At 35.4% G+C, this 15,488-nt stretch overlaps 1 protein-coding gene across 1 annotated transcript in view; it reads left to right on the forward strand.

The window, feature by feature from the left end:
• The window catches only part of Ppil4 (peptidylprolyl isomerase (cyclophilin)-like 4), a 40,383-nt gene that overhangs the window by 8,003 nt on the left and 16,892 nt on the right, over window positions 1-15,488 (forward strand). Inside the window, exons 7-11 of the mRNA XM_005390608.2 lie at window positions 464-580; window positions 3,499-3,623; window positions 4,964-5,030; window positions 9,906-10,017; window positions 11,742-11,838. Of these exons, the coding sequence (XP_005390665.1) occupies window positions 464-580; window positions 3,499-3,623; window positions 4,964-5,030; window positions 9,906-10,017; window positions 11,742-11,838 (518 nt within the window). The remainder of the gene's footprint in view (window positions 1-463; window positions 581-3,498; window positions 3,624-4,963; window positions 5,031-9,905; window positions 10,018-11,741; window positions 11,839-15,488) is intronic.

A 15,488-nucleotide genomic window follows, 5' to 3' on the forward strand; every position in this document is an offset into this window, starting at 1 on the left:
CTTTAGGTAAGTAAATAGCTTTAAAACCAAATTAAACTATCATCTTGTGAGAGAACTTTTCAACTGAGGATACTTTGGAGTCAGGCTAGAACACAGACATTTCTGTGGAGAAACACGGACTGTTTCTCTAGCTATTTTAATCTATCAATTTCTGCGTGTAAGACTTTCTCACAGCTGAATTTATGGTTGAGGTTAGTGCTCACTTTTAAGATCATTAATCTTTTTCCTTCAGTAATAGTTGAATAATAGATAATAGCTAAGTAAATGTTTATTTTGATTTTAGAATAAATCAGAAGTCCAATTTGGCTAGTATATAATTTAAATCAATTTTCAGTGGTTTGTAAGTTTGTTGTAGTTGCTGTTCAAACACATTTGGTTGGACTAAGAATAAACTATGTCTTCCACGTTTCTCAGATTTTTTTTATTCTTTAAATATTTATTATGAGTAAATTCCACCTTACAGAGTGGTCGAATAGGAGCAGATGAAGAAATTGATGACTTCAAAGGAAGATCAGCTGAAGAAGTAGAAGAAATAAAGGCAGAAAAAGAGGCCAAAACTCAAGCTATTCTATTAGAAATGGTATGATAATTTATCTTTGTTCAAATAGTTGTTCTGTAGCATATTTAACACAGTTTAATTATTTTGGGCTTTTGTCTTAAAATAGTAAAAACATAGTGAAGAGCTTTTTTCTGGATTAAATTTTATAGGCATAATAACACAGGTGATTAAACAAATTTGGTGCCAGGTGCCTTTTTTAAAAGTTGGGAGTAGGTATCTAATTCATAAATATTAATTTCAATTGTTAGATATCATATAATTTTTAATGAATATTTATTAGACTGATTTTTAATTTTTTGTCTTTCTGAGACAGTGTCTCAAAATGCAGTTCAAACTGGCCTTGAACTCTTTTTGTAGCCCAGGCTGGCCTTGCATTTACAGTGATCCTCCTGCCTCAGCTTCCTGAGTGTTGGGATTGCAGGTGTGTGCCACCATGCCCAGCTTTAGACTGAATTTTATGTATATTATTGTGCCACTCAAACACTGAGATTAAATGGTAGAATAGGGGTTGGAGATGTAGCTTAGTGATACGTGAGATCAGGCTCGTTCAGGGTGGTATGGCCATAGATAGTTTAATGGTGCTTAGCATGTGCAAGGACCTGGGTTTAATCCTTATCCCCACTAAATAAAAAAAATACATATATATATTGGAATACATATATTCCAAATACATATATTGGAATAATAGTTGAACAGTAAAATAAATCTGGGTAGAAACTGATCACTCTAAAATCTATTTTCTCTATATTACTAATAGTATGAAGTCATTTGGGGAATAATTATTGTGATCTATTTTACAATTTATATTAGCATCACCAGTCTAAATAATAAATACCAAAGGCTATAATTTCAAAAACTTTAGTGAAATAAACAAAAAATTGAAAATGTACATTTTAAGGAGCACACTGTATATCTAAGACTATTAACCTAGAGCAACCAATACCAAGACAAATTTTAAGAAAATTATTAGATTTAGAAGAAAGATCTTTCATACAATAGTCCAAAAGAACAAGAGACTACTAAGAGAAAGATTACTAGATTACCTTTCTCTCAACTGCAGAAGTTTAGGAAGTTATTGCCAGAAGAGAAAATGGATTAGCTGGGCATGGTGGCACATGTCTAAATCCCAGCACTTGAGAGCCAGGAAGATCACCGTGAGTTTGAGGCCAGCCTGGGCTACATAGAGAGACTCTGTCTCAAAACAAAACAGCAAACACACAAAAACAGGATTAATGTTTTTAAAACTTTCTGTTTTTTAGGTAAATTTAAGCTTATGGAAAAATGTGTAAAATTTCTCTATATATTTTACCCAGATTCACCAGTTTTTAATATTTTGGTACACCTCATTTTTTGGTTCTGCTTACACATTCGCGTAAACACACATTTTTTGTGACTGTTTGAAAATATGTTGCCTATCATTTCCCTTTATTTCTTAGTTACTGTGACTCTTAAGGGCAAAAATATCCTATTTATGATAGTTATCAAAATCAGGAAATTCAAATTAGTCTATTAATTTTTCTTCTTTTTTGTTTTTTCTGTGTAGTTCAGGCTGGTTTTGAACTCACTGTGTAGCCCAGACTGGCGTAGAACTTACAGTGCTCCTCCTGCCTCATCTTCCTGAGTGTTGGGATTACTAAATGGCTCATGAAATACAGTTTTTTCACAGTGAAAGCAATACCATCATCTTTCTTTCTCTTCCTTCTCTGGTTCTGCAGTGGAAAGCACTGTGCTCTATTTAGTGCAGTAGTTGACTTGTGAAGTTGACTTCATTTTGGTTAAAGTAGGCCAGAAGTTGAGAATTTAAGAAAAAAAAGGTAGAAACACTGTTCTGGAATTGGCCCTGGTCTTCTTCTATAGCCCAGGCTGGCCTCGAACTCATGGAGATCCTCCTGCCTCTGCTTCCTGAGTGCTAGGATTACAAGCGTGTGCCACCACACCCAGCAGATGTTACATATTGAACAATAATGTGGAATGACTTGGGCATTACAAATCATAGAAAGATAGATTCAGTATGATATTTTTCAAAAGTTCAAAAATAAGCAAAGCTAAACAAGTTGTTTAGGAATGTGTATATACATAAAATTCTAAAGATATGTAAGAGAATAGCTCCAAAACAAAGTAAAAAAGCTGGATATTTATAATCTCTGGTGAGGGAGGCCGAGAGGTAGTGGGATCAAGGACTATACTAGTTCTTGTGTTAGGTAGGTGGTTTTTATCATAGGTGGTTTTTATTTTTCTGTTTCATTAATTTAGATATACTTTACATAAATTCTTCTTTTAAAAAAAATATAAAATACTTGTAGAAAAGAAAAAAAGTAATTAAAATTGGGTCTTTGAAGACTTAGCTGGGTTCAAATCCCACCTCAGGTGTACTCTTTACCCATGGGCAAGTTATTTCCTTCCTCCTTTTGAATGTCATGTTTTTTAAATATGCAATTTGCAGCGTGTTTTAAGAACTAGCAGTGATGGGGCTGGACACCAGGACACAGGCCTTTAATGCCCACACTCTCAGAAGCTGAGGCAGAAGGGTCACAAGTTTAAGCCCCCCTTGGGCAACTCAGTGCCTTAGGAAGACGTTGTCTCAAAATGAAAAAATAGGAAAAGGACTGGGGATGTCGTTGAGTGTGAAATCTCTGGATTCAGTTCCTAGTACTGCAAAAAACAAAAAAAGAATTAGCAGCAATGCATTTGGAGTATTCACATATGGTGTTTGCACAAAATATGGATTAGGTAAATATTAGCCACTGATATTGTTAATATCAGGAATGTGTAGTTTTACATTTTCAAATCTTCTTTAGATTTCTTTTCCTGAGCTTGTAGTGGTTTACAATGTAAATTTAGATGCTTTAGGGACATCAGTGTTGAAGGCTTGGATGCAGTATTTAAGATGAAAACTAAATAAAGGGATTGATTTGTATCCTTGCTTATTTATAATTTAGGTGGGAGACCTTCCTGATGCAGATATTAAACCACCAGAAAATGTGCTGTTTGTGTGTAAATTGAATCCTGTGACTACTGATGAGGATCTGGAAATAATATTCTCAAGATTTGGCCCAATAAGAAGGTAATGGCTAGAGGTAGTGAATGAGAAATTTCACAATATCTAGTTATTAGTTGATAGTTTTCTAATGACACTTTTGGTGAGTCTCTGAATTTTGGGTGAATTAAATACTGTTGAATTTTTACAGGCAAGTGTTTGTATAGTAGGGAAGAAAAGTATATGTGTATACACACACACACAGATTAAATATTTGAATGACTCTCCTAGTCCTGACCGAAAGATTTTTACCTTAAAACAAGTAATGAGTGGGGTGATTCAAGTCTAGTTCTGTAATATTCTCAAGAGTATTCTTTAATATTTAAAATATTTGTGTCATTTAATCAACTCCTAAAATTATTAGCAATATGTAAAAATTAAACTTTCCAAAATTTTTCTTTGTTTTTTTTTTCCGGTACAGGGAGTCAAACTCATGACCTTGCGCTTGCCAGGCAGGCACTGTGCTGATGAGCTAAATCTCCAGCCTCTCAAAATTTTTCTTTTGGTTAATTTTCTCTGCATTATTAATTACAGCAAAATTATATGATGCTACTATTTCAGCAAGAAAGAGGGACTGTTTTGTAATGGACAAGAATGTATTATGATAGGATTTTCTTTCAAGTTTTTAAAGTGAGTTGTGTGATTCACAGAGAAAGAGACAAGCTGGTTGCTTTGACCTTCAGCTGACTGGCCCTTTCTCTTGGGTATTGTATGGTAGATAAGTTCTATGTAATAGCCGTACTTACAGGGTTAAATTTAAGTTGTGTTTACTTTAAAATTCCAAAGCATAGACTTATTAATCATTTATATATGTATGAATATACATGTATTATTCTAAAGTGACATATCCTACAATCTGTCTATATTTGGAGTAGAATTATGACTGAAAAAATTTAGCAGCAGTTTATTTTTAATTTAACTTAATTTAATTTTTGTTTTTTTGAGATAGGATTTCACTATGCAGTTTAGGCTGACCTTGAACTCACTATGTTGGCCTCAAACTCATGGTAATCCTCGTTCCTCAGCCTCCCAAGTGCTGGGATTATAGGCATGTACCACCATGCCCGGCTCAGCAAGTTATTTTTATTAAAGGAAAATTAAATATTTTAATTTTATTCTTCCTATAGTGCTTAGGGAATATAGGACTATAGGCCTAGGAAAGGCATTCAGAGTAGAATTCAGATGATTTAATTGTTGGATTGAGGAACTATTTTTTAAAAAGAATTATTATTGAAGAAATTGGAGAAATACAGATCTGTGAGTTTAACTTTGTCATTTAATAACTGACTTATTTTGTCACTCTTTGGTTTTAAAGAGTGACAGTGAATGGCTTTTATTCTAAATCACTTTATAAAACTTTCTTTTAGTTGTGAAGTTATCCGAGATTGGAAAACAGGAGAGTCACTCTGTTACGCTTTCATTGAATTTGAGAAGGTATGTCATAATCCAGATATTTTAGGTTTGGTGTTTTTGGCTGTTAAAATTAATTATTTTTGTGTGTGTGTGACTCCAGGACCTCGTATTAGGCAAGTACTCTATCACTGAGCTATAGCCCCAGCTCTCTTTTTATTTTTGATTTTGAGTTGGCCTCACTAAGTTGCCTAGGCTGGTCAGCCTTGAACTTGACCATCTTCTTGCTACCTCAGCCTCCCAAGTAGTGGGACTGCAGGCATGTGCCACTATGCATTCACTTATTTATTCATTCATTCAGTGCCGGTGATTGACCTCAGAGCCTTTACACTGAACTACATCCCCAGCTCTTTTCATTTAATTAATTAATTAATTAATTAATTAATTTAGTCTTTTTGAGCCAGAGTCTTACTATGGAGTTCAGCTCCTTGAGCTTACTTTGTAGCCCAGGCTGGTCTCAAACTCACAATGATCCTCCTGCCTCAGCCTCCCAAATGCTGGGATTACAGGTGTGCACTACCATGCCTGGCTATTTTTTGTATTTTTTGAGACAGGGTCTCACTATGTAGTTCAGCTTGGCCTTGAACTCACTGTGTAGCTCAGGTTGGCCTCAAACTCATGGCGATCCTCCTGCCTCAGCCTTCCAAGTACTGGCATTACAAGTATGCGCCACTGCACCCATGTGATATCCCCAGCTCTTTTTATATTTATTTATTTATTTATTTTTATTTATTTTTTGAGGCAAGGTCTCACCCTGTAGTCCAGGTTTGCCTTGAATGTACTATGTAGCCTAGGCTCACCTGGAACTCAGTGATCCTCTTGCCTCAGCCTTCTGAGTGCTGGGATTACAGGCCACCATGTCCAGCTTTTTAAATGTAGAGGTGGGGTTTTGCTGTGTTGCTAAATTTTGCCTTTTGAAGTTGCCAGGGCAGGCCTTGAACTTGTGATCTTCATGCTTCAGCCGCCTGAGTAGCTGGCATTATAAGCATGTGCCATTGTACCTATTTTGTTTTTATATAATAATAATCATGAAAAATTATAGAACTCTGTAGTTTCTAGGATTACATTTTCTTTAGGCACCCAAGATAGTAAACTTTCTTTTATTCACATAGGGAGTAAATTTAACCTCTATTATTTTTTTTTCTGTTGTTGTTTTTTTTAGATAGGGTCTAACTATGTAGTGCAGGCTGGCCTTTGTGCCACGTTCCCATCCTGTTGATTTTAATGTATGTACCTTTACTGTAGGTTCAAGTGTGGTCTGCCTGATGTTACCTTTAGAACTTTACAAGTTTTAGGCAAAGTCCTTCATGATGATCTTTCATTGTTACTAAATTTAACTACATTATTTGGCCACATTTCCATGGTTGGTAGTTTTTTGTTTGTTTGTTTGTTTGGTCTTTTTGAGACAGGGTGTCACTGTGCAGTTCAGGCTGGCCTTAAGCTCACTTTGTAGCCCAGGCTGCTCTTGAACTTGCAGCGATCCTCCTGCCTCAGCCTCCTGAGTGGTGGGATTACAGATGTGCACCACCATGCCTGGCTTCTGGTAGTTTCTTTTCTTTTTTTTTTTTTTGGTAGTTTTTTTGTAAGTGTTTTGAATCTGTATTTTTTGTATGTTAGGCAAGTTCTGTGTGCTTTGGGCAATTTGATCCAAAGTTTTTAAAAAATTGAATTAAATACATATAGAATATGTACAAATCATAAGTGAACAGCTTGATGAATTATTACGAAGCTAACACACTTAAATTACCACTTAAGACGTAAAACACTTAGCAAAAAAAATTCCTAGCATCCTGAAAGACCTCCCATATCTCTTTCCAGTAATTTCCTTGTCACTTCTAACATCATTTGATTTTTTATATAAATGAGAACACTTACTTTGTGTCTAGATTCTTTTGCTAGTGTTGCATTTGTAACATAAGTATTACTGCACCTAGCTTTGTTGACTTTAATTTTCACTGACATACAATTTTTCATTGTACACAAAAGTTTATATTTTCCTTCTGCTGTTGATAGATACTTGAGTTCTTTCTGATTTTTGTCTGTTATGAATTTTGCAACTACAAACTGTTGATTTATATACTATGTTTTTAGTTATTTTTAATTTTTAAAGTAAATGTTCCATAAATATTTCTTTGGTGTATATATGTGTTTCTGTGGGATACAGATCTAGGAGTGCATTGTCGGGTCACAGGTAAGTATAACATTAGTAGATAACCAGTTTTCCGGGGTAGTTATATTAATTTTCACTTTATCAGTTCATGGCCGTCTATGTTTTTCCACATCTTGACCATCTCTTGATATTGGTCAGTCTTTTTAATTTGATCCATTCTGGTAGAAGTGTGATAGTATCTTATTGTGGTTTATTTCACTTTTCCCTGGTTGCATACCTTTCCTTATGTTCATTACCATTTTGATACCCCTTTTTGAGTTTTTTGTTTGTGTTTTGAGACAGTGTCTTGCTATGTAGCCCAGACTGGCCTCAAACTCAAGTTCCTGCCTCAGCCTCCTGACTGCTGGGATTACAGGAATGTGCCACAACACCTGGCTGGCTGTCCTTTTTAAGTGAAGTACCTACTTCAGACTTGCCTATTTTTCAATTTGGTAATCTGCCTTTTTGTTGATTTGTGAGAATTCTTGTATTTTTGGAGCAGTAGCTCTTTTTTGCAAGTGTCCTCTGTTCATTAGATTATCTTTTTTCTTTCCTAATGCTGTCTTTTAATAAATATAAATTTCTAATTTTAATTTAGTTCAGTTGGTCATTATTTTTCTTCCTTTTTCATGGCCCCTTTTAAAAAAAAATCTTTACCTAGCTCTGTCTCTCTGTCTCTCTGTCTCTCTGTCTCTCTCTGTCTCTCTCTCTCTCTGTCTCTCTTTGTCTTTCTCTCTCTGCTTTTGCTGTCTTCTACCACCATGAATTGTTACCCCTCTGCCATTTACTACCCTGTCTTGGAGCCAGCTAATTATGGACTGAAATCTCTACAAACTGAGCTAAATAGACCTTTCCTTCCTTAAAAAAAAAATCTATATTCTGCTCTTAAAAAAAAAAATCTTTGCCTACTCTAAAGTCACAAAGATATTTTCTATTTTTAGAAGCTTTGTTAGATTATTCCCAATTTGAACCTGTCATTTGATTTTATGAATTACATTAAGTTGCATTTATCTTGTACTGGATAGCTAAGAGACCTGGTGTCATTTATTGAAAAGGTTGTCCTGTTCACACAGGCTCTATGGGGCTATAAATCAAGCATCCACGTATGTGGAGTCTGTTTGTGGTTGTTCTGCTATTTCACTGGTCAGTTTTTGTTTGCTTTTGTTCCACTGTTCCTTATGTTAATCACTGCATTATAATGTCTTCATATCTTGTAGTGTGAGTCCTTCAACTTTATTGTTCTTAAAGATTGTATTGGTTATTTTGGGGGTTTGCATTTGCATGTATATTTTTGAGTGACTTTATCAATTTTGAAGAGATTTTTAAACTACTAAATATAGGTACTTTTTTGCAAATACTATAGTGAAAAAAATGATCTGACAACTTTCTTTTTGGGGAAATGGCATAGTGATAGAATTATACTTGTCCAAGTATAATCAAATTCATCAACTGTAACACTGATTGCCTACCATGTGCCAGATAATATTCTTAACGATGTGGATGAATAAAACTTGGTCTGTGTCTTCATGGAAGTAATAATCCATTGACTTTATTAACCAATGTGTATTAATTCTTGACACACATGGATAAATAAATACGATTTTAATGAGTTCTTGTATCCAGTTCTCTTGGAGTTGCCTGTAGTACATTGTCAGCAGACAAAATGATAAATATCTAGGAATAAAGAAGAAATTTGATTAGTGCCACATTGAAATATGTTACTCTGGTCTTCAGATTTCAAAAACAGGCTTAGAATTTGTGAAGTACTGATAGGAATGGTTCTTGTGTAGCACAGCTGTAGGTACCACAGGCCCACAATGCATTATCTAAAATTTTAGGGAATTGCTGTGCTTCTGAACTTAAAATTTTTCAGGCCAGGTATGGTGGCGCATGCCTGTGAGCTCAACACTTAGGAGGCTGAGGCTGGAGAATCACCATGAATTTGAGGCCAGCCTGGGCAACAAAGTGATTTCAAAGTCAACCTGAACTATAGAGTGAGACCCTGTCTCAAAAAACAAACAAACCAACAAACAAATAAAATGAATTTAGAATTTTTCATAATTAAGAAAGGTACACCATTTATATGGACACACACACATTACATCTGTGGATTATGTAGCACCCTTCTAGGCCAGCATTCTATAATGAATCACAATATTTTACAGTGAAAAAAATGGATATTCATATCAAGTGAATCTTAAAAAAGGCCATAGACTCCTGTAGGTCATATGTTACTGCCAAATTGCTGGGAGTTTTTGTTCTTGTTTTGTTTTGGTGCTAAGATTTCATGTGTTTATGCCTTTGCTCTACCACTGACCTACAGCCTTGGCCTCTTTTATTTTTAATACCAAATTTATGAAAACAGCTTTTACTTTTTAGGATACAGTAATTTTGGGCTGTGAATAAAAGAGATCATAGGTTTGTACCGTGTAACAGTTGTTTAAGTGAGTGTATTTCCACTATAGTCAGATAGCCTCAGTTCACAGTCCTGGCTTTAACCCATGCTGTGTGACCTTCGGCAACTTCTATACCTCATTTAACTTCTGTTTCTCACGGAGAAAGTGGGGCTAAGAATAGACTACCTCATAGGGTTGTTACTGGAGTTAATTGCGATCACACAAAGCATTTGAGAATATCTGATGTGTGATAAGTACTCAGTTATTTTAGTAACAACAGACTGTGTGTTCTGTATTTGTCCTAGCTACAGAAATCTTTTCCATAAATATTTAAGTTTTTGTCATTATTATCAGGAAGAAGATTGTGAGAAAGCATTCTTCAAAATGGACAATGTACTCATAGATGACAGGAGAATCCATGTGGATTTTAGCCAGTCTGTTGCAAAGGTTAAGTGGAAAGGAAAAGGTATGTTGGTTCATCTCTTTTATTTCTGTTTCGTGCATGTGCTACATCCCCAGCCCGTACAAGATAATTTTTGAGTGAATTTCTTCATATTTTTCTGAAATAAAATGCCACCTAGGTGAGAGTGATGCTTTGATTTTGTGTGTGTCATCACAAACATTATTTATTTTTAATCTTAGTTAATCCTGAGATATTATGTCTATTTAATATATATAATTGTTTCACATTGGAAATAATGGATATACTATATGCCATTCACAGTGCTGAGTACTTTTCCTTACAGTGTTGATTTCAACAGTTCTGTGAAATGTTGGTGCTATTTTTAGTTTATAAATGAAAAGGCCATAAATTAGTGTCTGATTTGGGACCGCCCACTTAAGATTTGAATTCAGAACCTCTCACTTTAATTCATTACTTTCTTTAATAATGTAACTGCCTCAGTCAGGTATAGTGGTGCATGGCTATAAGAGCAGCACTTAGGAGGGTGAGCAGGAAGATCGCTCGATGCCATCCTGGGCTACAAAGTGAGTTCAAGGACAGCCTGAACTCCATAGTGAAACCTTGTGTCCAAAAAACGAGAAAAAAAAAAAATTCCCCAAAACCTGCCTCCTCTATAGTGAGACTCCTAATGGCAGGCACATGGCAAATCATTCATCAAACAATGTCAGTTTCTTACTGTTTCCAGTTATCTTAACTTTTGCAATAGTCTGTTTCATATTCCATGAAACATTGTCTGCTTGCCATTTTTATTTTCAGAGTCTCTAGAATTGCTAAGTACATTCACTTTGTCTTTGACACTGTACTGTTGACATTTAATTTATTTGAAAATTTGGTGTTATGGTAGTCATCCTCTTTTTTTCATTCTTGTTTGTATCTTCCTTAAGTCTCTGATAATCAGAGACTGTTGAATTCATAACCCACATCTTTTTCCTTGTGCGTGGACTCTCAGACCTTTCCATAGGAAGCCTTCCCAGAAGAAGCACTAGGAAGTGGTAGTTGAGGGGATAGGAAGGCAGCCTGGCAGCCGGGCTGGGACATGTGTGGAAATAGTCCTCCTCTGGTTAGGAGATGGAGCTGAAGGGTAGAGAAGCTGCATGCATGCTCTTCCTTTATGGCCCTGCTCCTGGAGGCCAGCCAGGATGTAATGGTAGCTTTCTGTTCTTAAAAGGATTGTTCCTTTTTGGCACTTGAGAGGAATAAAGGTGTCTGTAAGCCTGCATTTCAAAGTTGGACATTTTTCTTTGGTGTTCTCACCAACCTCTCATGTTACCTTTAGCGAACTTCTCTACATTCTGTTGTTTCCTGCCTGCCCGTCCTCTGTTGAGAAACAGGTCAGGGGTCCTCAGAGCCTCACTTCTTAACTTAGGTCTTTCAGATTCCAAACTTAGGTCCCTAATCTTCAGTTTTTCACTGGACTTAATATTCTCTTGGACTTAGGGGCTGTGCTTATACACTGTACTATTGACATTTAATTGATTTGAAAATTCGATGTTGTAATATTTACATATATCGTTAGGTGGCAGCATATGGCTACCTAGCAAAGTGGATATCTGATTTCAGTCCAAATAATAGTGGAGATTGAATTACTATGATTCTTTTGTTCTCTTGCCCTTTTTCTTTCTTGTAATATATCCTTTTTAAAAACAGCTTATATCTTTTATAAAATAGTTATTGTTCTTGATTAATTAGGTGAGTTTTCTTACTAAACTCTTTTTCTTAATGAATAGGTGGGAAATACACCAAGAGTGATTTCAAGGAGTATGAAAAGGAACAGGAAAAACCATCTAACTTGGTTCTGAAAGATAAAGTAAAGCCCAAACAGGAGTATCCTTAACAAGAGTCTGTCAATGTGTGTTGACCATCTACTGTGATCTGTAGAGTACTGTGTGTTTCAAAAAGTCATGAAGCTATTGAAAACAAAGCTCTTGAATCCAGATCATTTGTGAAGAAGTAATTTATTATTATTGCTTTTCCATGTCATATATACACTTTGTTTTTTCATTCTATCCTATATTATGGAGAACGTTAGATTTGAAAGAAATCTTTAGCCTAAATCTTTTACCCTTCTACTCATAGGTTAAGTACCTTCCTACCTACCATATGCCTACATCTTCAGGTAAGATTTTTGTTTTCTGTATATATAATTATAATGTTTTAAATTCCTCATTATCAAATATTTCCTTATCCTAACCATTCTCTTATGTTTAACTCCTTTACCTAGATAACAAATTCCTGAAATTCTTTGTTATTAGATTAGCTTGCTTCTTTCTGTGTAGTATATTGTCATTTTACCAGAAATATTTATTTAGCTTCTGGTGAGTTGCAAGAGTTCACTTTTAGAGGGTTACAAAGAAAACCACTTAATTCAGGTTCTTTCAAGTTTTAGGTTGAGACAAGTAAAAAGCAGTGAAACATACTGTTCATATTATGTCATTTTAATTTGTTCACTGATTTTTTTCGCATTATAAATCTGTCACTCCACACCTTGCAAAGGTTATGTCTTCTGTGGTTGTTTCAGGTAAATGGTGTCTTTGTTTCCTAGTTTCTGTTGGGGCTTTCAGGTTTCTCCGTTCCTATGCTATATACACATTTCCTTTCCAAATACTCATCAAGGAGAGATGAATATCTGGTTGACCTTTATATATTCATGTTTTAAAATGTGTCAATTATCTGCAACGCATAAAGCATTGTGAACGATTAAAGCTACGTAGAATCCGAAGGTTGCTGGCAGTATGGACATAAGGAGAAGCTTTCACAGGCAGATGGACCAACAAGCAAGGGTTTGGTCTGAAAAGAGCAGCACTAGAGGGTTTCAGAATGAAAGCTCAGAATCATAAAAAGTAGGAACATATACTTGAGATTTATTTATAAATTTCGGTTAACGACTCATAATTACAGCTAGAAGAAGGGAAGAATGAAGGACAAATATAAGGAGATGTAGTTGTAGAGCATTAGGCAGAAGGAGGTATCTTTTTCTCGATGGAGCAGTTCAGCCTGAAATGTTTTAAATTTGTAACATTAAAATGCTTTAAATTCAAGAAGATAGACTGCTAAGATTTAGGACAAAAAACTAAGCATATTTGTGAACAAATCTCTACTACTGTTCAGTAGAACTTTCTTTAGTGATGAAAATGTGTATTTCCATTGTCCATGGTGTTATCTACACGTGACAGATGGAGCATAGACTGAGTAACTGAAATATTTTTTTGTTGCTGCTGGGAGTCAAAACCAGGGCCTCCTACATACTAGGCAAGCCTTGCACCACTGAGATGCATCCCTGTACCAGTAAATGACTTTTAAATTTTGTTTAACTGTAATTCTCTCTCTCTCTTTTTTTTTTTTTAACTAGTGGTATTGAATCTAGGCCTTTGAGCATGCTAGGCAAGCACTTTACCATTGAGCTACAGCCCTAGTCCTACATTTTTTTAATTTTAGTGTTTTATTTTATTCACAATTTAAGCCAACATAGATATTCAAGCTAATTTTTAAAATGGAGGTGTTCCAATAAAAACTAAAAATGGACACTGGATTTTGAATTCTGTGTAATTTTCACATGAAACATTTTTTTGATTTTTTAAAACATTTTTTAAAATTTACTTTTCACTGGTGTATTTTGTATACATAATGATAACATTCATCATAGGGAATTTGTACCTGTACGTGATATATCTTGCTGCTTCATTTTTCCCATTTCCTTTTCCTCCCTTCAAGCCCGCTTCCCCTCTTTATTTACAAAAGCTTTGTTTCTATTTTTTTCCTTCTTTTTTTTTTTTTTGTCTATTCTTTTCTGGTCCCCCTGCCCTTATTCCCTTCTCATTTGAGCATTTTCTTCCCATTTCTCAGTATCTGTAATACATTTTGGTCCTTATTTACACTTTCAGTTTCTCACATCAGAGAAATAATGTGGTATTTAAACATTGTGTCCAGTTTATTTCACTTAAGAGTATAGTCTTAAGGTACATCCATTTAGCTAGAGATATTTCAAGCTTATCCTTCTTTATGGCAGAGTAATACTCCATTGTATTAAAAAAAAACCCACATCTTTTTTATCCATGGACCATTGATGGACATTTGGGCTGTTTCCAACATTTAGGTATTACAAACTGTGCTGCTGTGTTTGAATGGGTGTTCATGTGTCACTGTGGTATGATGCTTTCAGTTTTTCAGAAAGATACCAAGAAGAGGAATAGCTGGGTCAAATAGAGCCTCTAGTCCTAGTTTTTTGAGAAATCTCCACACTGATTTCTACAGTGGTTGCACCAGTCTACGCTCCCACCAACAGTGGGGAAGGGTCTTTTTCCTCACAGCCTCTCTGGTGTATATTATTTTTTGATTTCTTGATAAGAGCTCTTCTTCCTGGAGTGAAATGGAATCTCAGCGTTGTTTTAATTTGCATCTCTCGAATGACCAGTCATGTTGAACATTTTTTCATATATTTATTGCAGTTTCTATTTCTTCATCTGAGAAGTGTCTATTCATTTCAGATGCCATTTTTGGATTGGGTCTTTAAGTTTGGGGGTCTGAATTTTTTGAGTTCTTTATGTATTCTAGGTATTAGTCTTTACTTGGGAGAACAGCTGGCAAACATTTTTTCCCATACTGTGGGTTGTCTGTTCACCCTGTTGATGGTTTCTTCTGCTGCACAAAAAGCTTTTTAATAAGATGAGATCCCAGTTGTTGATTTTTTGTGATAGTTCCTGTGCAGTTAGGGTTTTGTTCATAAGTCTTTGCCTACACCAATGTCTTCAAGAGTTATACCTATTCTGTCTGCCACGATTTAATGTTTCTATTTTAATATTTAGGTCTTTGATCAATTTCAATTTTAGTTTAGTGCATGGTGGAAGACATGGATCTAGTTTTAATCTTTGGCACGTGGAATGCCAGTCTTTTGGGTTTTTTTTTTTTGGTATAGGGAATCAAACTTAGGACCTGTGTTTGCCAGGCAGGCACTGTGCCAGTGAACTAACTATATGCCTGGCCCAGAAAGCCAGTTTTTCCAGCACCATTTTTTAAAGAGACTATCTTTCTTCCAGTGAATGTGTTTGGCCCCTTGGTCAAACACAAGGTGGTTGAGCATATTTGGAGTTGTTTCTGGATCTTCTAATCTGTTCCATTGATCCTCAGGTCTTTTTTTTTTTTTTTTTTTTTGATAGTATGGTGGTGCTTTTAATCACAGTAGCTTGTAATATAATTTCAAATCAGGAATTGAGATGCTCCTTGCCTTGGCTTTGTTGCTCAGAATTGCTTGTTTTTTTTTTTTTTGAGACAGGTTCTAACTGTGTAACATAGGCTGGCCTTCAGCTCACTTCTGTAGCTCAGGCTGGTGTTGAACATATATCAGTCCTCCTGCCTCAGCCTTTCAGGTGCTGGGATTACAGGTGTGTGCCACTATACCCAGCTCAGAATTGCTTTTGCTGTTCTAGGTCTCTTCTGGTTCCAAGTGAATTTTAGGATTGTTTTCTCTAATTCTGTGA

This window comes from Chinchilla lanigera, unplaced genomic scaffold (genome assembly GCF_000276665.1).
Source record: "Chinchilla lanigera isolate Chin_1 unplaced genomic scaffold, ChiLan1.0 scaffold00038, whole genome shotgun sequence".
Taxonomy (NCBI): Eukaryota; Metazoa; Chordata; class Mammalia; order Rodentia; family Chinchillidae; genus Chinchilla; species Chinchilla lanigera.